Source organism: Poromitra crassiceps (genome assembly GCF_964638095.1).
Source record: "Poromitra crassiceps genome assembly, chromosome: 10".
In the NCBI taxonomy this organism is placed as follows: domain Eukaryota; kingdom Metazoa; phylum Chordata; class Actinopteri; order Beryciformes; family Melamphaidae; genus Poromitra; species Poromitra crassiceps.
The window spans coordinates 10,008,353-10,031,585 of record NC_139631.1 but is presented as its reverse complement, the minus strand read 5'-3'; the positions used below and the strand labels follow the sequence as shown (position 1 = coordinate 10,031,585).

At 41.9% G+C, this 23,233-nt stretch overlaps 1 protein-coding gene across 1 annotated transcript in view; it reads right to left on the bottom strand.

Moving 5' to 3' along the window:
* vps13a (vacuolar protein sorting 13 homolog A) overlaps window positions 1–23,233 on the bottom strand; it is a 70,704-nt gene that overhangs the window by 2,765 nt on the left and 44,706 nt on the right. The window contains exons 51-72 of the mRNA XM_083644342.1: window positions 20,448–20,555; window positions 19,986–20,132; window positions 19,732–19,863; window positions 19,334–19,467; window positions 15,571–15,703; window positions 13,911–13,968; window positions 13,070–13,241; window positions 11,492–11,645; window positions 10,413–10,559; window positions 9,126–9,207; window positions 8,956–9,025; window positions 8,608–8,722; window positions 7,622–7,735; window positions 6,858–7,003; window positions 6,282–6,363; window positions 5,984–6,097; window positions 5,537–5,612; window positions 5,066–5,229; window positions 4,894–4,939; window positions 4,261–4,384; window positions 3,598–3,712; window positions 638–723 (exon numbers count right to left, since the gene is read on the bottom strand). Coding sequence (XP_083500468.1) covers window positions 638–723; window positions 3,598–3,712; window positions 4,261–4,384; window positions 4,894–4,939; window positions 5,066–5,229; window positions 5,537–5,612; window positions 5,984–6,097; window positions 6,282–6,363; window positions 6,858–7,003; window positions 7,622–7,735; window positions 8,608–8,722; window positions 8,956–9,025; window positions 9,126–9,207; window positions 10,413–10,559; window positions 11,492–11,645; window positions 13,070–13,241; window positions 13,911–13,968; window positions 15,571–15,703; window positions 19,334–19,467; window positions 19,732–19,863; window positions 19,986–20,132; window positions 20,448–20,555 — 2,519 coding nt within the window. The remainder of the gene's footprint in view (window positions 1–637; window positions 724–3,597; window positions 3,713–4,260; window positions 4,385–4,893; window positions 4,940–5,065; window positions 5,230–5,536; window positions 5,613–5,983; window positions 6,098–6,281; window positions 6,364–6,857; window positions 7,004–7,621; window positions 7,736–8,607; window positions 8,723–8,955; window positions 9,026–9,125; window positions 9,208–10,412; window positions 10,560–11,491; window positions 11,646–13,069; window positions 13,242–13,910; window positions 13,969–15,570; window positions 15,704–19,333; window positions 19,468–19,731; window positions 19,864–19,985; window positions 20,133–20,447; window positions 20,556–23,233) is intronic.

The window sequence follows — 23,233 nt, the reverse complement described above, 5'->3', positions numbered from 1 at the left end:
GGGTCTCGCACTACTTTTGAATGCTAAAATAAAGCTGATAATGTACAATTTGATAAAAAAAAAAAATCTAAGTACAACACAAACTGTCCATTTTGCTGCAACTCGACAGTGCTGCTTAATCCAGGACCTTACTTCCTGGAACTCTTCAGAGTAAAAAACTGGTCCATTGGAGTGAATGGAGATGTCGCGACTCTTCTATATACACGGCTCTGGCTGTGCTGTTATGCTGATTTGAGAACAGGCCAAATGTCTCATTGACCAATCAGATTGCTTGGTCGGAACTATGTGTTGTATAATGAGTGTGAAGCAGGCCATGGTGGAAAAAGAGCAATGCATTCTTGGATAAATCAAGGTTAAATATACACGGGCCAAAACAAACGGAGCGCAAACCAAACCTGGCCTGCAGGCCCCAAATTGGTCACCCCTGCTCTAGACCTTGTGAAGAACTTGACCCTATTCTGTAATTGTGGTTCTGCATAGGTCCATTTTCTTTGATGATTTTCACAATATTTTTCTTTCGCCACATATACATGGATGTTTGTGAACATGATTTGAAGGCGATATAATAAACTGCTGCCCTGTCTTAAACACAAACTTACATACAAAACGCACTAAGTCACGCAGCAAACGCACTCACCTCTTGGTAATCATAAGGAAGTCAGACTCATTGACCTTGGCATGGGCAAAGTATCTGTACTTGGCAAATCGTCCATTTTCGATTTTCTGAAAGGAGAGAGAAAGAGAGCAACTGAATCATTTAAGACCCACAGGAGTCAAACAACAGCCTTGACATTATACAGTACGCCTCGATTAAATTAAAACATGAATGTCTAGGTTGTGTAGTTTGTTTGGAAATGTATACATTTTGTGCTATACAAACCATTTTCTAACTACTTACTACATACGTACTACTTCTATATACTTATACGCATACATAGTGAATACATACCTGTACAAAAACATAGTCTACTAAAAACTGTCTTGACAAGTGTATGTTTCCAAGGTGACAGGGAAAGAAGGTGGGATGAATCCAAGACAATGCAAGCTAGAACTTTCTAACGTGAACATTTATTGATGACAATGAGGGCAGTGATTGGTGGCAGTGAATGATTGACAGAGTGAAGAGAACAGACATTTGTGAGAGAGGGAGAGATCTGACTTGGCTTTTTGACCTTATCAACAGCAGGGAAGATGTTTTGTTGAGTGTATGAAGATGATACAAAAATAAAAAGTAAAAAAAGGGGGGGTGCTGGAGTTAACAAATGAATTACATGTTTTTTGTTGTTGTCCCCCCCACAAAGACATGCACAAATGTCAAGTCTAACACAAAACACATTTCATGTTAAATAAACAGGCAAAATTATAAATATATGCATAAAAACAAATCTCTGGCCGGGACAGAAATGAATCACTCAAAAGGCTTTTCTTTGGTTTGTTCAAATCTCCCATGAGAGCACTCGTAAATCAACAGACAGCAGGCAGGACACAGCACCAGTAGAGACCACTACACAGACAAAGCATACGCACGCTACGCTATGCTACACTAGGGTTAGCACTTAGCAATTCACTCCTAGCTGCCTTCATCATCATCCTCAGGCTCTGTGGCAGTTCTACTCCATTCAGTGAAGGCCAATCTCCTCTGTGGACATGACAAGAGACAAGACAGAGCCCAGGTCAGAGCAGAGACAGAGGAATAAAGCCTGCTTCTACCCGTTCATCTCTGGGCTGCGGTCATCATCTACTCCAGTGGTTCATAAGTGGTACAGTGTGCGAGACACACTGCGGTGTTATGGATTGAAGTCAGCAATGATCGGAAAGGTTGTCAACAGCGTCAATGATATTTGATTTATGTCATACCTGTACTCCTAAGACAGCAAAGTAGATGGAAACAGAGGCAACCTGAACATGTATGGACAGGTTGCCGCAGGAATGAGTCCGGAAGTATACTTTCGGGTTCTTCAGTGGAAAAGTCTATGGGATTTAACATGGGGGCTTCACTTAAATGCATAAAATAAGGTCTGTGGTTAACAAAAGTTTATGGGAACGCGAATCTGGGTTCTGCATGATAATCTTCACACTTCACAACTTTTATGACTTTTGGAAAGTAAATGTGTGTTTTTTTCAACGTGATTTTTACGCTTCAAAAGTCATAAAAGTTATTCACGTTTGTGAAGAGTATCATGCTAAACCCAAATTCCCGTTCCCATAAACCTTTGTTCACCACATACCTTATTTTATGCATTTAAGTGAAATCCCCATTCTAAAACCCCATAGACTTTTCCACTGAAGAACCAAATTGCGGCGATTTCTGGATAAAGCCTACAAAAATATGTCATCTCTGCGGTATTCTCTTGTTTTTAAATAATACAGAGCCGGAGGACAAATAACCTACAACGGTTCAAATCGACAGTTACAGCAAAGGGAACATCTATGATGCTGATCCATAACGTAAACGTTAAGGCTCACAGCTTCACAGAAGTCAATTTAAACAAAACTCTCAACATTATACATTAAATTACATTACTACAAGAACAAGCAACGCACTAGTGACACACAGGCTCTCACTCACAGTCAACCTAATTGATGTGCTAATCAACAAGTTTCTTTACAGACAGTTTTGCTATTGCCTGGAAGGACAAATTTGCATCCATAGCACAATTTGCCAAAGCCACATACACACGTCACAAGGCCCTAGATTAGAACAATAATGTTTTTTAACTAGAAGTACAGGGCAAAGGGTTAGAGATAGAGAGCTTGCCACAAACACAACGATTGCTCTGATGCAATAAAATTCATTTTCACTAAGACAGGGTGACAATATCCTACTACTGTAATTGGAGGTGTGTGTGTGTGTGTGTGTGTGTGTGTGTGTGTGTGTGTGTGTGTGTGTGTGTGTGTGTGTGTGTGTGTCTGTCTGTCCAGAGGTGCGAGGAGCACCGTTGCTCTAATTGCCTCCAAAATTTGCCCAAACACTTTTCAGGGGTCTGGCATGAATCGGGTGCACCCTCACACTCACATAGACATCATCAGTGATGTCACAATGGCTTCGAGCCAGAGAAACTCCGGCATGAGTTTCGTCACACACCCTCAAAAAATACGGCCATAGTTTATTGAGCGCGCGGAGTAAACTAGAAATGAGTGCGTGAAGCACGCAATTTTCTAGTCTATAGAATTAGCAAATGTCTCAATAAATGTCCATTTCTACTTTGGAACTGTGTCCCTGCACTTGTCTCTATTGTTGCCGATGTGCATGTTTCCTTCCCTGTCTCCTGGCAACAACAAATCCAGCCATGGAGGCGGATTAATCACTGAATGTTGAGTTGAATCAAAAACTATTGAATCCATATAACATGAAAGGCCAATAAAATGATCTAAAATAGCTTAGCTTAGCGATCATTAACATCAAGTAGACTGAAGAGGGATTGATGCAGAAAATGAATGAAGGGTGTGGAGGAGACGATATGAGGATGAAAAGAAAATGTTCCTGGGAGAAACCAAAGTGGACACAGGCACAAGGTAGAGACACACAACAGCAGTGGACCCTGGGGCAAATTTAAAGATGGTTTAAATGCCAGGCTGATGAGACTTTTGCCCTACCTGGAGCATCTGACTGCCGAGCCCCTCCCTCTCCTTATATGGTCGTATGACTCCGTCCTCGTGGATGAAGCGAGGAGGACGCAGAGATTCAATGTCCTGCGAAGTCTCTGCCGCCCTGATGACGGGACCAGACGGACACACACGTTACATACACGACACTGTGGGACAGGACTGCAAAAGTCTCAGGCACATGTACAAAAGATTCCCTAAAGCAAATACGCTTTCAAAAATAATGACATGTTTCTAAATATCAAAAAAGTTACCTAAAAGAGCACACTAATGCAGAAATGCACACACACAAACTGTACACATGATGATGCGAGCACACATCTCACATTCACACAGATGCACGCACGTGCACACACACACACACACACACACACACAGGCCCAAGGCACACCTTAAACAAAATGTTTCTTCTTTGCATATGCATTTACACTTTGTTTGATATCTGGGGGCTACTAGCGACTGAGATGGGATGACATTTTGAACAAGAATGCTTTCTTGTGTAGCAGTATGCAAGTGATTATGATCTTCTTGTGTTATATAAGACGTATTATTTCTTGCTGTCCCATGTCCCCTGTGAGAGCACTACACATCAATCAAATGTATGTTTTTGGATACAGATACAAATACAAAATACATGCAAACCCTCGCACACACCTCTTGATCCCCTGGAAAGTACTGCTGGCCAGGTCAATAATGCCTCCGGTAGGTCTGGCTACTGCTCCAACCAGACCCTTCCCTATGCCCTTAAAGAAGCCAGCTGCTCCCTCCTTCTGGGCACCTGCACAATAAACACACATCATCACATACACAGTATATATCTAAAGAGCCTCTGTAGGCCTCGGCCAAGCTAGTCTCCAGCTCGCAAAAAGCCATTGACCCACACACACACACACACACACACACACACACACACACACACACACTTTGGGAACCACTGTTTTAGAGTGTATTATGCTTCAACGCCACTTACTCAGCTGAAAGTCTAATGATGTAGTCATGCTATAATGAAAGACATCCACCCTATTGAAAAAATCTTGACATTAATGTGCATCTATTAGCAACGTCATAGATTTGCTTAAAAGCAATTCAAGCTTCCACTAATGGTTTAAATCTCTTTTGGTAATTTTGATGTATTTGCGTACTTCTCTAGGATATATGACATCCAGTAATAATATTACTGGATTATTATATTATAACAGTTAGAGGGTATTCTCCAGGGTGTCTCCTAACACCCCTGCCCCCTCCTCATCACTCTTTACATTTGTATGAGGTGCAGACTCAACATACCTTTTATGGGTTTGGTAACAATCCCTGTGATCCCACTGACAAATCCCTAAACAAGAAAAGGACACACATTTCAAAACAAGGGTCAATGTATGTTTCTGGCAACCCTGGTATTACTAGTTCCTATTCCTCTATAATTCAGTCCTGGTGTCCTCTGTCGTCCCCCCCTACGTACAGACACCAGTCCTTTTCCGCCCCTGGCCAGCCCCTCTTTCAGGCCGCTCGGTTGCTTGTTCATGGCCTCTCGTCTCTTCTGCTGGTATTCCTCGTCCATCGTTATGGCAGCAACGCCCTTCGCCATGGCACCTGTGATCCTGGAGGCCGCACCCGCTATGCCCCCTGGGAGGCAGACACAAATCTCTGTCAATCTTACAGATATTTTAGATGAGGACACATTGCAGAAAATGTGCTTACACACGATTCTGATAATAACTTATTATTAAGCTTATTATTAAGTTAGCTAGTAGGTAGCTAATTTGTACCTGACTTAAAAAATGGAATACTTGATTATTCCAAATCAGAATCAGAATCACTTTTCAGAATCAGAAATTGTATTAAGACTGATCAATGTTCATGTAAATGCCTACATTAAGGTATGATACATCAGGTCGAGAAGAGCTATTATAGAATAAAGCCCAGTTCTTACCTACAGCTCCCCCCACGAGAGCTTTCATGCCGAGAGCCATGCCTTCAACAAACTCCTCCGGCCCCTGGATGGCGCCCTATAAAACCCCAGAGAACAGTTACAGGTATAGGGATCATTAATTAAGCGAGTACTGTATGTTTACATTAGCGGGACTCTAAGTAGCCATACTGCTATAAATGTCGGGACAAACAATCATGCTGAAATTCAGCTACAATGGCACAATAAGTCTGCTTTAAATCACTGTTTCACTCTACACTGTATCACTGCTGTTCAATGTAAACGGGATCATTCATCTTAATTATACAGGAGGTTTTCAATGGCCGATGAAAACCTCTGGGGTCCTGAAATGTGTTGAGCAAATAAAGGATGATGTAAATGTTCAACTTAAGTAATAAAAACAGTAAAGCACCAAATTGAAAGTTGTCAGCAGCACTACTGTATTCCTACCTGATAGGGCTCATAGAAGAAGGCCTCCACACCTTCAGACAGTCCTCTGATCAGCCCAAAGGGATTTCCCAGGACATCCAGACCCAGCACCAACACATACATCTGTTTAATAGCCTGAGATACAAATGCATGGACACTGGTAAGATGGCTAATAGCTGAGTTAGTCCAGTCCATGCAGCATATTAATACATGATGGCCTGAGAGAAGACATGATGCACTGGGCCACTGCAGTCTGTGGATCATCATTGCTTGCTTGCACGCACACAAGTACGTGTGTGTGTGTGTGTCCGTCTGTTACCTGCATTTTGTAATGGTCAATGACCCTCCACTGTAGCTGGTAGGTGGTACAAAACTGGAAGGTCAACTCAAAGAAGGCCAGCCTGAAATAAATGACAGAATCGGGAGCAGAGTTTGTGGGTGTGAAGCTGTTTGAATTGATCCCACAAGTGAATGGCGGTGTGTGAGTTTATTTGAGTGTTTCTTTGTGTGTGTCACCGTCACATCACTCAAGGATTGGTAATGCTGGCTGTCAATCAAAAGTGGGTGAATCTTATGTTCGTTGCTGTGATACTGGAGCCCATATAGAGGCTTCTGGGTTAGAGTTTGCTTGTTTCATTAGCTTGTTACACTGTATCTGTTTGTAGGCGTCTTGTTTTCATGTTGTGTCTGTCCCAAAACTGACCGCAAGTGTGTTTGTGAATCACAAGAGTAAAGTGGAGACACAGCTGCATCAGCAGAGCTAAGCCTCCAAGCTAATCCAAGTAGGCTTTGCTCTACGCTACATTATTCACAGCCTGGATGAACCAGTGCCTAACGGTATAATGATAAATGTTGATGGCCGTAGCGCTGGTGCCGTGACAGTGTGCATCCGTACTTGAGGACAACGTCCTGGATATCGGTGAGCGTGGCTCCGATACTCTTCAGCAGCAGGTTGAGGGACTGGACAGGAATCAGCTCTGTGTCTCTCTTCTCCTTCAAGCCGTCGTCGCCTCCCGTACTCAGAGAGAAACTCAGGTGCAGCTGGAAATACAGTAACATGACTAAATATATAAATACAGTAACATGACTAAGTATATAAATACAGTAACATGACTAAGTATAGAGCTCAACGGTCACGTGACAGTTCCGTGACGTCACGGTTCCAGAAGAGAACTTCCCCGTTCATATTCTCAATCACGGTTTGAAAAATCCTTATCTGAAGAGTTAAGGCAGGAACCAAGTTAACCGGTCTTCCAGAGAATCGTGAGCATAAAACATTTGATTCAGAGTTGGGGGAAAAAGTGCTTGGTACAAGACTGTGTACATATTATCTCATAAGAGTGAAGAAACTACTGTATCTCTGAACTATCTCTTTAACCAAATCACACACATTTAGGCTATTCTTTTAGATCTCCTTTTAATAACTAATGTAATGTAGCGGCTGGACGCAGAGAGATGCGACTGGTCTAGTTTTTTAGGCTATGTTACTAATTGGTAATCAACACTGCTTTAAACATTTGCATGTATGGACCATTTCCCTGTAGATGCACTGACTCACTGACACATCTGGGCTATTGTAAAATGGAGACATAATACAAAGCAACAGAAAGGCATGCAGGTGCACGTGTACGTGCGCACATGAGAGCACATATATAATACCTTGATGGGGGAAATGTGGAAGTACTCATAGAGGCTGATAGGAGAAGTGTCAGTAGCAGAGACGGGGTTTAGTGCTGTCATCAAATACTCTATGTCCTTCTCAAACAGCTCCACCTAGAGGGACAACACAAACGCACGCACGCACGCACGCACGCACGCACACACACACACACACACACACACACACACACACACACACACACACACACACACACACACACACACACACACACACACACACACACACACACATTTTAAATACTTTATTTGGTTCCACAAATTACATTTCATAAACAGGGAAACAAATATATCAGGGTCAATTAGTACTGAGCACTTATGGATACACATAGCACCTCCTTCTCCACACTGCTAGACTGCCAATAATTGCTGAGACAGAGCAATATTTGACAGTTTGTTTGGCTCTTGCTCTTGTCAGGCCAGCAATCTGCAGGCCTCTCATGGTGCATTTATGTACATGTCCCAGGCTTCCAAATATAAGCACACTGTATCTACAGGTATAACCTAGGCTCGTGATGGTCTCGAGTAGTGGTTGGTATTTTATATATTTGTCTTGGAATGCCTGGTCCATGTACAGGTCGAAGACACAGCCTACCTCTAGCATCAGCACCTGCTTATGGCTGGTGTCAACAAAAACAGCGTCGGGTGTATTGGGGATATTAGCAAAGACATCACAGGCAGACCCAAACCACTCTGGTACCACTCTACTGTGCTTATACAGTACTGCACTAGCAGGCATGATGTTATGGACTGCATCAGACACAATATTTACAATACGGTCATGGCGAGCTATGTACAGTTGTTTGTATCAAGTCAGGATGGACCTCAATGAACCATAAAAATATTAAAATAAGGCACATATTAACTTGCAGTATTTTGTTATAGTGAACATTTGTTAAAAAGCATTCTTTGTATCAGGGTTAGGGTTGTCATGTGCGTCATGTGCGTGCGTGCGTGCATGGACTGACCTCCTGTTCGAAGCTCATGGTGCTGGCATTCTCTGGGGTGAACAGATCCAGGATGGCATAGAGGAAGCCCAGGTCCAGCTTCAGATCCATCTCCTGAATCAACACCTTAAAGTACCTGTGGTGGACAGACACACCAACCCCCGGTTAGCAGCCAACTTGAGAAAAAAAAGTAAAAAAAAGTCCATCAGTTGTAAAAGTAAAATTTATGTCTACCAAATTACACATTATAACCCGTTTGAAGTACGTTTCACTACAACTATGATTTTTTTTACTATCCTACGCTACAACTAGATTACAGGTTTAGAAGTTTAAAAGCTTGCACAATTGTGTAATTGTGAAAATAATTACTTGATGCGAGAAATATCAGAGTGTCCCGCTGCTCTGGTAACAATGCTGATATCTGTCAGGGGTTTGGGTTCTGCAAGAAAAAATACAATAAAACATAATATTACAGACTGCATATATACACCGGTGCATAATGCTAATCTAAAAAGCATATATGAAGGGAATAAACTGACCTGAGTCCATGGTGACAGACTTAGGCAGTTTTACGGGGTAGAAGACGAAGGGGAAGATGGCTCCTGGCAGCTGATTCTGGATCTGCACGAGGAAAATATTATATATTATTAACACATTGACTGCCAGACGTTTTTTTTTGCTGTAGTTAGCTTCTGCCAAGCCGTTTTTTGAGGATTATGGCTCATTTTATAAGAGCCGAGGATTCGTTTCAGCTTGGAGTTTGTGAACATACAATATCTCAAAAGTACTAATAGAATGTGTACTTTCTCTGTCTAAAAGAGTTAGTTTGTAGAGTTAGTAGTTATGTAAGCATTAGCAGTTGAATACAGCATGGTTTTAGCGTGAAAAAGAATATTCAGAGATAAACGGCTTTTTGTGAAAATGGATGGAACTGTCACTTTAACCATTCATTTTTGGCTCTCTCTCTCTCTCTCTCCCTCCCCCTCTCGCTCTCTCTCTCTCTCTCCCTCCCTCTCGCTCTCCCTCCCTCCCTCCCTCCCTCTCTCTCTCTCTCTCTCTCTCTCTCTCCCTCCCTCTCGAGTTGCTTCAACTCCGCCCTCCGTGGGCGGACAAGCTTGTCACCAGTCAGTGCTTTGCTGCTCTCCTGTGCCTGTCTGGCCTGTCTGCACGGCCGCTGTTTGAGGAAGTCGGGTGTGACTCGCTCGTTTGGAGTTTTGGTTGAGAGAAGCTTTTGCGATTCTGGTCATATTTATGCTGCGTGTTTCAAAGTGTGTTCCTCCACCTGTTATCTATCACCCGATCATAGTAGATCGGCTGAATCTATTATGTAAATTTGCAATCCCGCATCGCCAGCAATCAGCGCGAAAAGGAGAATGGCTGGGCTGAGAATGGCTTGACAAGTTAAAAAAATGCTTTCCTTCCTCTAGCAAGGAGAGCACTGTTGCCACTTAGTGGGTCGGTGGAATGGGTTGTAAACGTTCGGTGGCTCCAATAATTATATAAGAGATGTAAAAGGCTTAGATGCACAACCCACCGTCAAAAAAAAAAAATCGATGCCAAAAACGTGTAAACACGTTGTTGGCAGGGAACAGCTGGATTCTGAAAACGTGTTCATACGTTGTTGGCAGGGAATGTGTTAAGGTCATCAAAGTGAATAGAAAACATTTTAAGAATTTGTTTCTCTGACACTCTCAGGGCTCCAGATGCATTCAAGGACAAGATCTGAGGGAGGGAACTTTGGCCAACTAATGGACATGGAAGACGGATATAGTGATCCATTTTCACCTCTGTCAGGAAGATATTCTCTTCCCTTTCAAACGACTCACCTGTATGCGGTTGATCTGGACGCGGTAGGTGCTCTGTCGCGGTGAGACGCTGTACTCCACCTTCAACCCAGGCAGGAAGTTCCTCCTGATAGGAGCGTCGTACGGCAGCATCATATCCATATCCACGCCATTGGGAGTAAAGGACACCTGGGAGACAAACACAGATAACACAACATCTCCAATAAACACCTGACCTCAAGTCCAAATGAACATCTGTGGTCGTTGTATTTGATTAAACTGCACATACACTGAAGAAGGAATCACACGTATTGAAGCAAGTTTTTAAGATTATGTTTTGCCATTTTCACTAGACAGTTCAAAGTTGAGTGAAACGAGCCACCAGGATGCCTTTTTGCACGGTATGTATAAGTAGCTTTCAATTAAACTATTTGATTGAAAGTTACCAAGTGAAACAGACCAAATGCTTATGAGGATAAAAAACAAAATGGGATCTGTAGGTGATCTGTGTTTGTACCAGTTTTGGTCCAGATGCATTTTGCAGCTCTATGTAGTTATTTTTTATGTACTTTATTATAAAGTACTTGATTGTGATATCATTCTAAATAGCTTAATGTGATATTCCTCTGAATGAATTCAGGAGATCCTTGTCTAAATTCTGTATTGTTTTTTTAAGGGGAGATCCTGCTTTTATGATCATCATTGCTAATGCTGAATGAATATACTGTAGCTGAAACTTTATGTAGGGAGCCGTGAAATGAAGCGGAAGAAAAGGACTGCCTGGGTGTTCAGGGTATGAGTCTCTAATCTGGAAGGTGTTGTCCAGGTCCACAATGTCATTGTCAATGGGTCCGGACTAACCTGGAAGCCCTAGTCCAGGTCCACAATGTCATTGTCAATCGGTCTGGTCTAACCTGGAAGCCTTTGTCCAGGTGCACAATGTCATTGTCAATGAGTCCGGACTAACCTGGAAGCCCTAGTCCAGGTTCACAATGTCATTGTCAATGGGTCCGGACTAACCTGGAAGCCCTAGTCCAGGTCCACAATGTAATTGTCAATGGGTCCGGACTAACCTGGAAGCCGTTGTCCAGGTCCACAATGTCAATGTCAATGGGACTAACCTGGAAGCCATTGTCCAGGTCAAAAATGCCATTGTCAATGGGTCCAGACTCGATGTACTTTCGGTAGCTGCTCTCCAACATCTCAGCGTCTTTAGTGCTCAGAGGCTTCCAACGAGATTTCTTCTTAGGCTTGGACTCCCACACCACATCAGAACTGTGCAGAGAGCAGAACAAAGCAATGTAGTCTGCACAAATTCACCAACCAGGAATGGCCAAGCATAATGCATCATCAATATACATGTTTTAGCATGATTATGCTTGCAAGACTGCATATTTTGCTTTAGATTGTCATTGGTGACAATATACCTTTGCAAATAGAGGGAAAACAATGATTTTTTCTTGACAGTATAAACAGTTTCTCTATATGGTTTCACTGGAATTCTGTTGCTAGGGAACAGGTTTGCAAGTTTTATTTCCTGCACTGCAACAGGAAATAAACAAGGGTCTATTTAGCATATTTATGTTGTCAAGTTAAATGGTCTATATTTTACTATGGAATTATATTTTGTATTATGAAAAACATTGAAATTTTGTGTTTTGAAGGTTCGGCCAAGTGTCCCTCCCATTGCCTATGTTTGTGTCTTCTTGTGTATTGTTAGAGACCGTGTCCACAGGGAATGTTTTTTCTGAAATTCATTTTCTATGGTAGAGACTATGGGCCATATCTTATGTTACATATCACCCAAGTGCAAGGGCAAACCTTTGCTAGTTTCTAGCACTCACAATCTCCCTTTTTTCCGTTTAATTACCACTGGGTCATCAAAGGAGGCGTTTCAGCGTCTCAGTGGTAATTAAATGAAAAAGAAAAGGAAGATTTTGAGTGCTAGAAACTAGCAAAGATTTGCCCTTGCAATTGTAAGATATGGCCCTAGGAGCACTCCTCTTCCCAGCACAGCACCTGGCGTTTCAGTGCTCTCGGCGGCTTGTGTTCTTTGGCGGGTCTGGGTGCCTCAAGTAGTAAACAGTTCAACTCTTGGAGAAGAGCGCTGCTCATCAAGGTCACTTTTTTCAACCGACCAATCAAAGGTGAGGAAGAGGTGGTTACTAAAAAGATGTCAACAAAGCCTGGAGAGATATCTGCTTTTTGGGGGTTCCGGCCCGGGTGAGAAGTATTAATTGTATTATCCTGTTTGGTTGATATTAGCTTGCTATTTACCTTGTTATGCTAGCTAAATAACGTTAGCTACTGTCTGTTTGCTGAGTGTCTGTGATATCCAAAGTGTTCCACCATTGGGTGGGTGGTCACGGCCACTGATAGTGCATTCTTAGAGAGTGTGTATGAGTGATCATGGTGTCTGTGTGTGTGTGTGTGTGTGTGTATGAGTGATCATGGTGTGTGTGTGTGTGTGTGTGTGTGTGTGTGTGTGTGTGTGTGTGTCTGTGTGTGTGTGTATGAGTGATCATGGTGTGTGTGTGCGTGTGTATAGTGTCTCTTTCAGATTCTTAGGTTGCCATGAGTAACTATGTATGGGTAGCAGTGATTTGTGTAGATGCATAGATGTCTGTGTGTGTGTGTGTGTGTGTGTGTGTGTGTGCGTGCGTGCGTGCATGTGTGCGTGCGTGCGCGTGTGTGTTTACCTTGTTATCCCGATGAAGGAGACCTCCTGGCCGGTGCTGTTGTTGACCAGTGACACACCTATATCCTGTAGCGACATGATGATTTCCTGCTCAGCCAGCTGTGCCTTCTCACTCTCACACAGCAGGTTGTAGACGCGACGCTCCTCTGTGAACAGCACCACACGCTGGAGACCTGCACATCAACAGTAGAACCAAACCATTAGATAGTAATATGAGACTTTATTTCATCGGATAAAGGAAATTCCCTTTTTTTTCTTTCTGCACTTCAGAGAGGTCAGAGGTCAGGCTCCACTACAGAACAGCCACAGTCAGAACAATGACTTAAGTATTTTGCATTGACATTGAAATTGCACAAAAAATTGAATTGAAAAACTGTAATTGGAAAAACAAAAAGAAAAAAAACATTGGAAAAAGAACATGGCATAAAAACCAAACTGAACGTAACCTCCTTGCTCATGTTTTGACCATGTACTCACAATCTTTTAATTCAAAGTAGTTTTTTTTTCAATGACAGTTTTGGCAGAGGAGCATGATTTACATCTAATCTGCATATTTTGGGAAGAATAGTGGCTGCTGGAAAAATGACGAGAAAAGAAAGAAAAATGGCAAATTGGAACTGATGGGAATTCAGTGCCTTTCTCTTGGACACTTCAGCAGGAAAGATGCTTGCAACACAGGCTTAAACCTGCCTTCTGTAAGTGACTTCCATGCCCAAGACAAATCATAGTAGTGGTATACATTTCCATATGTCTACACGTAGTTCTAAACACAGATTAAAAGAAAACAAATGTTAAGATAACTAAAAACTTAGGAGAGCTTTTTTTTAAATCTTGTAAATTACCTTCATAGAAGGAGATCAGGAATAGCTTTCCCTCATTACTCGTGTCTTCACGCAGATCCTACAGAATGCATGACACGCACCCCCACACACACACACACACACACACACACACACACACACACACACACACACACACATACAAAGAGTAGCGGTTTGACCAGTCAAAAGGTTGTGTCACTGTCAAACCCCACAAAGGAAACATCCATAAAACCCACAAACCCTGTTATTATATAACCCGGTTATTTTCACAACACAAATACATTTAGAAATTAAAGCGATCCAGTGAATGACACACACTACAATAAATTCAAAGCAGTGAATGAAACAAACTTAAAATAAACTCAAACCACACCAAGAGTTCAAGTGATGTATTAGTGAAAAAATAAGTAGAAGGAAAGTACAGTCCCGTTCCCTATAACTCAGTTCCGTAACCGAAATAATCCACTCCTGGGAACCAGTTCAATACAGTCAGTTCAACACAAAATTATCCACTCCGGTATTTCCAAGTTACTCCAAACAAAAAGCTGAGGAAGCGCTCAGCCACAGTTCAGTTCAGTTATCACTCGGCTTTCGCCAACTCACGGTTGCCAAGGCACGAAGTGGGCCGCGGTCGGATCTCCGGAGGTTTCCCTTGAGCCGATGAAAGAGTCATAGTGTCTTTTATATCTAATAATCATCCCGAGTGATATTCATCTCTTAAACACAGGACAAAGCGGAAGGTGTGTCTACAGTTGCAATTATCCTACAATAAATGCAACTTTAGGTCCTGAAACCTACAAAGGCATACAAATAATTAAACTAGATCAACTAGTATACAGTACACCTAAACACACTACAGCTGCAGTTTCGCCCGGCATTTGTTCAGCAGTGGTGATCCAGTGCTACTACAACATTGCTCCTGCTCTTAGAAAATGTAAACATAAACAAATGAACAACAATAATAAAAAGATATGTCAGGTTTAAGGTCAGTAGAAACTAATTGGACAGTGTCTTTGAGCTGTCTGTTTCCCATACCCTATGGATGTAACACACCGATGTACAGCTCAACAACATGAAACGTCAACACTATTCTGATGAATGTGATGGTTGTATTTACCAAGAGGCCTGCTAATTACTACCATGTGCAGCTTTCTCCTAACCTGATGCTGCCAGATGGGGGCAGTATTGTTTTCTGGCAGCGTCAGGTTAGCTTTCTCCAGTTTGGACCCTGCTTTAAGCGTCTTTGAGCATTAGGAAAAGCGCTGTATAAATCTGATGTATTATTATTATTATTTATCGAGAACACTTTTATGCAAATCAGCTCAGTCACAATTTCCTCCATTTGAGCCTTACAGTATCATTGCCAACTCTTCAAAACACATAAATTGCATCAAGTCCCATAGCAAGTGTATATGCCCCATTTCAAAATGCAATATTCATGCATACAGGTAGCCTGCTATCCAGCCGCTATGAATAGCAATTTTCAGCACTCTTGCGATTTGTATGGCGAATAGGGGCAGGTTGATAGATCACATTAACACCACCGCAAACGCTTAGGAAATACGGCCCTGAAACTGTCATGTGTTATTCTGTCTCAAACATGTCATGTGACTGTCATGTGTTATTCTGTCTCAAACATGTCATGTGACTATCATGTGTTATTCTGTCTCAGACAAAGTACCTGCTCGCTCTTCAGTGTGCCGCTGTAGGTGCCACACCTCCAGCGTAGCTCTCGGGACCCTGTGGGCTCGCTCCAGGTGTAGTACACAGCTTTACCCGCCTCCAGCTCCTCTTTCTCCGTCTCCTTCTGAGAGCTGCACGCACACAAACCCCACCCGCATAATGTATATTAGGCAGTGACAGAAGCAAACTTTGAGCCAGTAAAAACCAAGGAAAAATAAAGCAAATGCGACACAGTAAGAAAAAACCCCCACAAAACGACAGTAACAATGAAACAGAGGAGGACATAATGGAGCCCAGCCACCAAGAATCGTCTGCCATGAGAGCCAGGAAATCTGAAGAACACACACAGACAAATCCCACAAATGGACAGAAATAGTCATATGTCATCATGACAATATATGACAGACAGTACAACGGCTATAACACCAAAAAGTCCCCGATACCTCTCCTTCAATCCGAGACAAAAGGCAAACATGAGAAAATGGAAAAACAGAGAGCGAGGAAGTGAGGATGCCATAATATACAGATGAGGATGAAGACACGAGAGATCAAGTCCGCCCGTTTGACAGAACTACTGCAGGAAGCAGAGGTGTGAATCCCATCCAATCAGCAGCAGCCAAAGCTAACAGATCTAGGCCCTAGGGGTCAAAGGGTCATAGTAATAAATGGGCCTAGATGTCTAACCTGCTCCTTTTTACTCTAATACAGAGAATCTTAAACCTTGTCAGACTGATTTTTTTTTATCAATAGGAATACCCAATAGGTCTCTTCCTGGGACCAAAGCTTATGAAAAAAAATATTATCTTATATTTGGGCTCTTTCAATGGGTCCTTGTTAAAGAAATAGCTTAAGAAAGAGTGCCCTACTCTTTTTGTAATAAGCATCAAAATGGAAGATAAATTGACTTCATCAGTCATTGTTTTAAGAGTACATAATATGTACTACAGTATGTATATTATACATACTGTAGTACATGATTCTGTACATACTGTATATGAATACAAAGTGTCAAACGTATGTTGGTAAGAATGAGAAGCAGATTACACAGACAAACCCACATCAGTCTCCCAATAGTTCTGGTTACCTGAACTCTCAATCTGAACACACTCTGCACTCATGTGCTGACACGTTGTAGTGACTGTATCATTCTTTTTACTTGCAATCATGTGTGTGTATGTTTTCCCTGCACTTCTCCATTATTGTCTCCTCTATATACTGTAGCCAATGTGTCTCACCCTTTATTCTCTCTCTCTCTTAACACTGTGTACATTACCAGTCAAAAGTTTGGCAACATACCTTTTCTTTTATAATTTTTCCACATTTTTAGAATAATAGTACAGACACCAAAACGTTAAATCAAAACGATCTCATATTTTATATCCCTTAATCCCTTAAAAGCCTTTGGTAAGAAATTCATACACAGGCATGAACTTCACTATTTATATTTGTCTAAGAAACACATTTCAAGCATTTAAGCATGAGTCTTTAGATCAAAATGGCTTCAAGATCATGAAAAATAGATCAGGTGTGTCCAAACTTTTCACTGGTGGTATATACCATCTTACATCAGAGGTGTCCTCAGTCACGTTACGCTTAATTGGTCTCCTTCTCACCTGCTTCCTCTCCCATCACTTCACACAACCTAGTGCATGCTGTAATACTGTATGCAATGTGCTAGGACCTTCTCCCCACTGGAGGAGAAATATAGCAGCCTCTACTACCCTCTTTCCCTCAGTATGTACATTATTTGGCACTTCTACAAAATGAACTTTTTGTTTCTCTCTGTCCCATCACTCCTCTCTCTCTCTCTCTGAGGTCAGAGTGTGTCTGAGCAGTTCTCCCCTCCTGATAGTTTTCTACCTGTCCTCCTCCTCCTCCACTGAGAAGGAGAGGTCGAGCAGCTCGTCAGCTACCCACGTGGAGCTGCTTCTCCGCCCGCTGCATGACCCACAACACAAACATAAACAAACACAATGCCATCAACATAAACACACTTTCTGGGTTATGACAAAAATGACAAAGTAGTAGTAAAAAAAAATAAAAAAAAAAGCATTGTCATTCAACAAATAAATACACAAAATATAATACTGAAAGAAAACATGAAATGATTTTTTTTTGGGTCAACATTAAGCAGAAAACCTTCAAATGAAAATGGAATACACAGTAGCTTCAGTAACAACATAAAAGACAGATGGAATAACGTGATACTTTGATGATTTTACACTTCACGTGATTGTTCCTGTCTGCATCCTTCCCTTTTCCCTCCTGTCTTGCTCCATATTCTTTTAGCTCTGGTTGAAATCTACACCTTGAGCCTCCCCCATGTTCGACTTACAGTACAAGAACATTGATGTTGGGAACAGTGATTTGCACTTCCATTCAAGAGATGGCAATTGCTCACTGCTATTTTCCTTATCCCTTTGCCCGTACCCTGTGTGTCACATATAGCTGCAACTGGATGCAGAAATAAAAACACTATTTCTGCCCTCTACAGCCCTGACAACAGCTTATGGCAGATCTTTATGTTGATGGTGGTGCAGCACTATATTTATCACCGCTATCTTGGTTAAAGTGACGTAAATTTGGACGAGAAGAGCCGCAGCGTGGCCTGCTATTGGTCCAGTCACTGGGTCATTTCCCCATTGACTTCCATCAGACTTCTTTTTGCACCCAGTGGAGTCGCCCCTTGCAGGCCATTTGAAAGAACGGCACTTCCACATTGGCTTCACGAACGGAGCTATGAGCTAGCCCACACATGGGCAAAATATGGCCCGCGGGCCGCATGCGGCCCGCCTGCGCCTCCTGTGTGGCCCGCGATGGAATTGCAAAAAAAATAAAAAATAAAAATGTACAATGCATCTGAAGGCAACATGCAAGATACCCGCTGAATAAGTTTCCAAATGTTCATGTCATTCTGGCCAATACTCCACTTCTGTTATAGCTAGTGGAAATTCTAATTGGCTGGTAACTTTAAAATCTAGCAACCATATTTGCAGGTGGTCAAAAAAGTTAATTTCAAGCCCTGCAGGGAGAGCAGGTGGTGACATAGGAGTGAGTGAGAAAATTATCAAATATTGATGGTTAAGACTGAATAATGACATCACAACTAACAAAAATGAGTTATTCCTCTAAACCTGGCTTCAAATGCCCCAAATTTTTCGTGCTGGCGCCGTTCAGCCCTCAGCAAAATCTGGTAACGAGGAATTTTTTTTGTGGCCCTCTCTATCATCAAAGTTGTCCATCCATGGGTTACGGCATGACAATATTTGTTCGGCCCCCGGCAACAATCTGGGTTTCTCATGTGGCCCCCCATGAAAAATAGTTGCCCACCCCTGCTAGCACCTTGATTATATCTAGGGATGGGAAGAATTACACATATAAATATAATAGTTAAGTACCTGGTGACAGAGTAATCGATAACATATAACATAACATATGTGGTGACAAACCACCCTCGGCCAATCCCATTATCCCTATTTTCCATGTATTTTAGCCCCTCCCTTCTTCCTCTCTCCTGCTTCTCCATAAGTTCAACTCCCCTCCTCCACCCTCCTACTTGATCCTTCTCTTCCTGTTCTGGAACGTGTGGTACTTGCAGAACCCGTCCTTGGTGTTATTCATGATATGCTCCATGCCACTCATGCTCCCATCTACCCTCTATCTATCCTGTCTGCTCCCCAAACTGCACCCATTTTGCATCCCACCCAATTCGCATTTGGCTTAATTCTTGTGGTGAAGGGAAGGCAATCTTCAGTTCTCACCTCTGGTGGAACTGCAGAATCTGGTCCTTGGTGTGGTTGATGATGAGGAAGGGGGCAGCGCCGTCGTGGTAGTCAGAGAAACGGATCGTAGCCAAGTGCTCTGATAGGTTCACATCTACGGTGATCCCGCCCAGCTAGAAAACAGACACCAACAACGGTCTACATACTGATATATATTAGCGTTTCTTAAATGTTGTTAGCCTGGAACCCAATGTAAAATTATGTTTGTTTGTTTTTCAATACATCAACTATCTGTGTGTGTGTGTGTGTGTGTGTGTGTGTGTGTGTGTGTGTGTGTGTGTGTGTGTGTGTGTGTGTGTGTGTGTGCGTGTGTGTGTGTGTGTGTGTGTGTGTGAGAGAGAGAGAGAGTGTATGCGTGTGGTTATTCTTCCACTCACGTTGTTGTCCAGATGCAGCAGTAAGCAGTTCTCTGGCCGTGTGAAGTCAAGGGTCCGAGGAGGCGATTCACAACCTTCCACTTTGATCTTGATCTTCTTGCTGTCTCTCTTGGGCCAGAACGGAAAGGCAGACTAAACATGGAATAAAACAAAACCATAAATAATACACAAAGTATTTCAGTATTTCAAAAATGCAGTCCTAGGAAAACACTGATGCAAACTATGTTTCTGAGCTTCCCAGACTTGGTTCTGACCTGTTCCGGCTCAACCTTGGTCCAGTCATCCTGTCCCGCCTCACTTATCCAGATTAAGTGTTTGGTTCTGTTCACCACCAGGTAGAACGGGACAAAGGTCACGATGCGGGTCAGACTGAAACTGCAGGCATCTATCTTCACACCAAGCTGAATCCAAAACAAATCACAAATCCAAAACATGATCATTACTGTAAGCAATCAACTGAATTTGCTCTTCTATTGTTTGTTAAACTTCTGAGGATAGTTACCCATTCTGATACTTAAACAAATAAAACACACCATGGTCTCTAGAATTACACTGATTATTACTTCTTAAAGTACCAATATATCCAATAATATATACCAATAAATTCCCAAAACCTCTCTTATTAACTCAGCAAAATTCCATCCCATCTATCTGGCTCTTTAATTAATGTGTGGTTTTAAATCTCAAAGTTAAAGCGTTTTTTGGCAAAATCTTACCAAGTAGTCTTTGTCTCCTTGGCTTTTACATTTCACATCTCCATAGCTACCGACAGTATCCAGGGAGAAATCATCTGACAGTTCGCTGTCTGAGATCATGAGACGGACCTGAGGGGTGAAGAGAACGCATTCACAGATCAGACATTCAGTACAAAGCAGGGATGGGCATGATTAATCGATGATTGATTATCAATAGTTAAGAATTTGATTGATAATCAATCGTTAAGAATTGTGGCGATCACGTGGAATTTTGGCATCAAATAGAGGTTGAATGAATGAATTTCAATATGTGGCAGCAATGAGACATCCTACCAGTTATCATTTGATATGATTGATGTTTTTGAAATTGTGTCTCAAAGAGGCTCAGTTGTGTTTAAGAGTGCAGGAGCGTTGGCAGTTAAACGGTTAAACTTGAACTGCTTTGTGTCTTGTTTAAGAGGACTGTTGTTGGACTAATATATATATATATATATATATATATATATATATATATATATATATATATATATATATATATATACGTATATATATAATGATTAATCGATAATCGATTATTAATTTTCCCAATGATCGAAGGACACTTCTTCAAATGCCCATCCCTAGTATGAAGGGTGATATAGTCAGATTTAACTGAGAGGGGTTAAGGAGAAGGACAATGTGTACTGTGTACTGTATGCAGTATGCGCGCACCTCAGTATTCCTAAGTACAAACAAAAACACGTCGACTTCCAGGTAACTTCAAGCCATATGTCAATTTGGTACAATATGTTTGTAGTTTTCAGTTTTTAAGTCCCCATAAAATTGCATTTCAAACAAGAAAAGAGCATACAGAAATAAAACTATTACAAAGACAAAAAGATAAGGTTCATGTAAAAGAACCAAGCAAAATGCATTACATTAAGAGAATCAAATCAAGTAAAATAGGGAGATATTTCCCCCCCCTGAAGGAACATAAAATCAAGTGACATTACTTCTTGGTACTCTGGTCTGTTTGCCAGGCTCACCGGACACAAATATGTATATGACTTTATGGAGCGTGAACATGTAAAAGTCTGATTTAAAAAAAAGCCAGAATGCTATTGCCAATTACACATTCAAGAGGGGCAAACAATGCCATACAGGGGTGCAAACTCATCAGGGGTGAAAAACGTGACAATAGGGTGCAAACTCATCAGGGGTGAAAAAGGTGACAAATATGCGACCCCCCCAGGAAGTTTTTTTTTATAGCAGCTTTAAAATGTGGTTTTATGTCATTAATAATTCATGAGATGACTCACGTATGAGAGAAGCCCTCTTGTCGCTCATACAGAAGCACTAGTTTATCTATGCCAAATCCCTGATTTGGAGTTGGAGGAAAAACGTTCACCCTCTGCGAATAGGGGCGGAGCCCCGCCTATATGGGGGAGCGGAGTTTGGATTTGTGCCCACCAAAAGCGATCAGTCCACATGGACTCGCCTTCGCCCTGTCAAGTCCTGCCCCGCTGCTGCAGCTTGGTTAGCTGCCTTGCTGTATTTCCATCTTCAATTGGTCTATTTTGATTTTGGCCCCTCCTCTTGTATTGTCGTTCGCAATGTCCTGACGCCAGATATCCCAGCATGCTTTGCAAGGTGATGAGCAAAGGACGGCAGCGACGAGAGGAGGGGCCATTTTGAAACAATGAACCGTGACGGTTCCTGATTCCTAGCTTCCACACTAGCCGTAAAAACACACTCTCCAGAGCTCCCGAAACTCACACCTGCCCCGTATGGAGTATCGAGAATCTCCGAAAGTGACCCCCACACGGTCTGCATACCAAGCAAAGTTTGGAGTCGCGGGGCGGAGGAGTTTTTCCTCCAACTCCAAATCATGGATTTGGCATAGATAAAATAGTGCTTCTGTATGAGAGAGAAGAGGGCTTCTCTCATAAGTGAGACATCTCACTCTTATTATTAGGGATGGGTACCGTTTGGATTTTATCGATACCGGTTCCGGTATCGGTACTGGTTATCGATTCGATACCGATACTTATCGATACTCTTATCGATACTAATCTCCATAATTTGGTGCAAAAAAATAAAGACATGGCATGAAAAGATGTGAAGAGATTCAACAAATATTTTGTTATTACTTATTACAAGTTACATTCCTGAGAAGGCTTATTTCATTGCTGTGAATATGATGATTTATTAAACGTAGGCCACCTATATGTGGTAGAAATATGCATTTATTATTATTATTTTTAATTGGAGCCCTTTGACGAGAAAACGGCTGTAGACTTGAAAAAACAAAAAACTCCAAGGCACTCTCCTTTAAAAAAGTTAAAATGCCTTTATTTACATGGCAATGTCATTTTAGACTTTAAAAATCAACTTCGACGCATTTCGGCATCTAGTGCCTTGGAGTTTTTTGTTTTTTCAAGTCTATATGTAACCCTATCCAAAGAGCACCTCAAACAAACACACTTTTTGAGTCCAGGAAGCGCTCCTTCCTAAACATTTTAGAAAACGGCTGTAGTTTGAGTTTCCCCATGTCACTCTTAAGGGGGAATCATACTACAACACCCAGAATGCATCGCGCACGTTAATGAAACTCGACACTCAAAGCTGCCAGTGCAATCTTTACTTTGGAATGTTTTCATTTACAAAACATTTTCTTCATTGAGTCTGGATAAATCACACCCATTTTCAAATGATTATTAAACAAACCAGCGTGATGGAGTTACGTTATGTGGAGTTGTGGAGCAACTTTATCTGCTGAATGGATGGCTGGATAGTTAGCTTAGCTGGCTGCAAGCATAACGTTACAG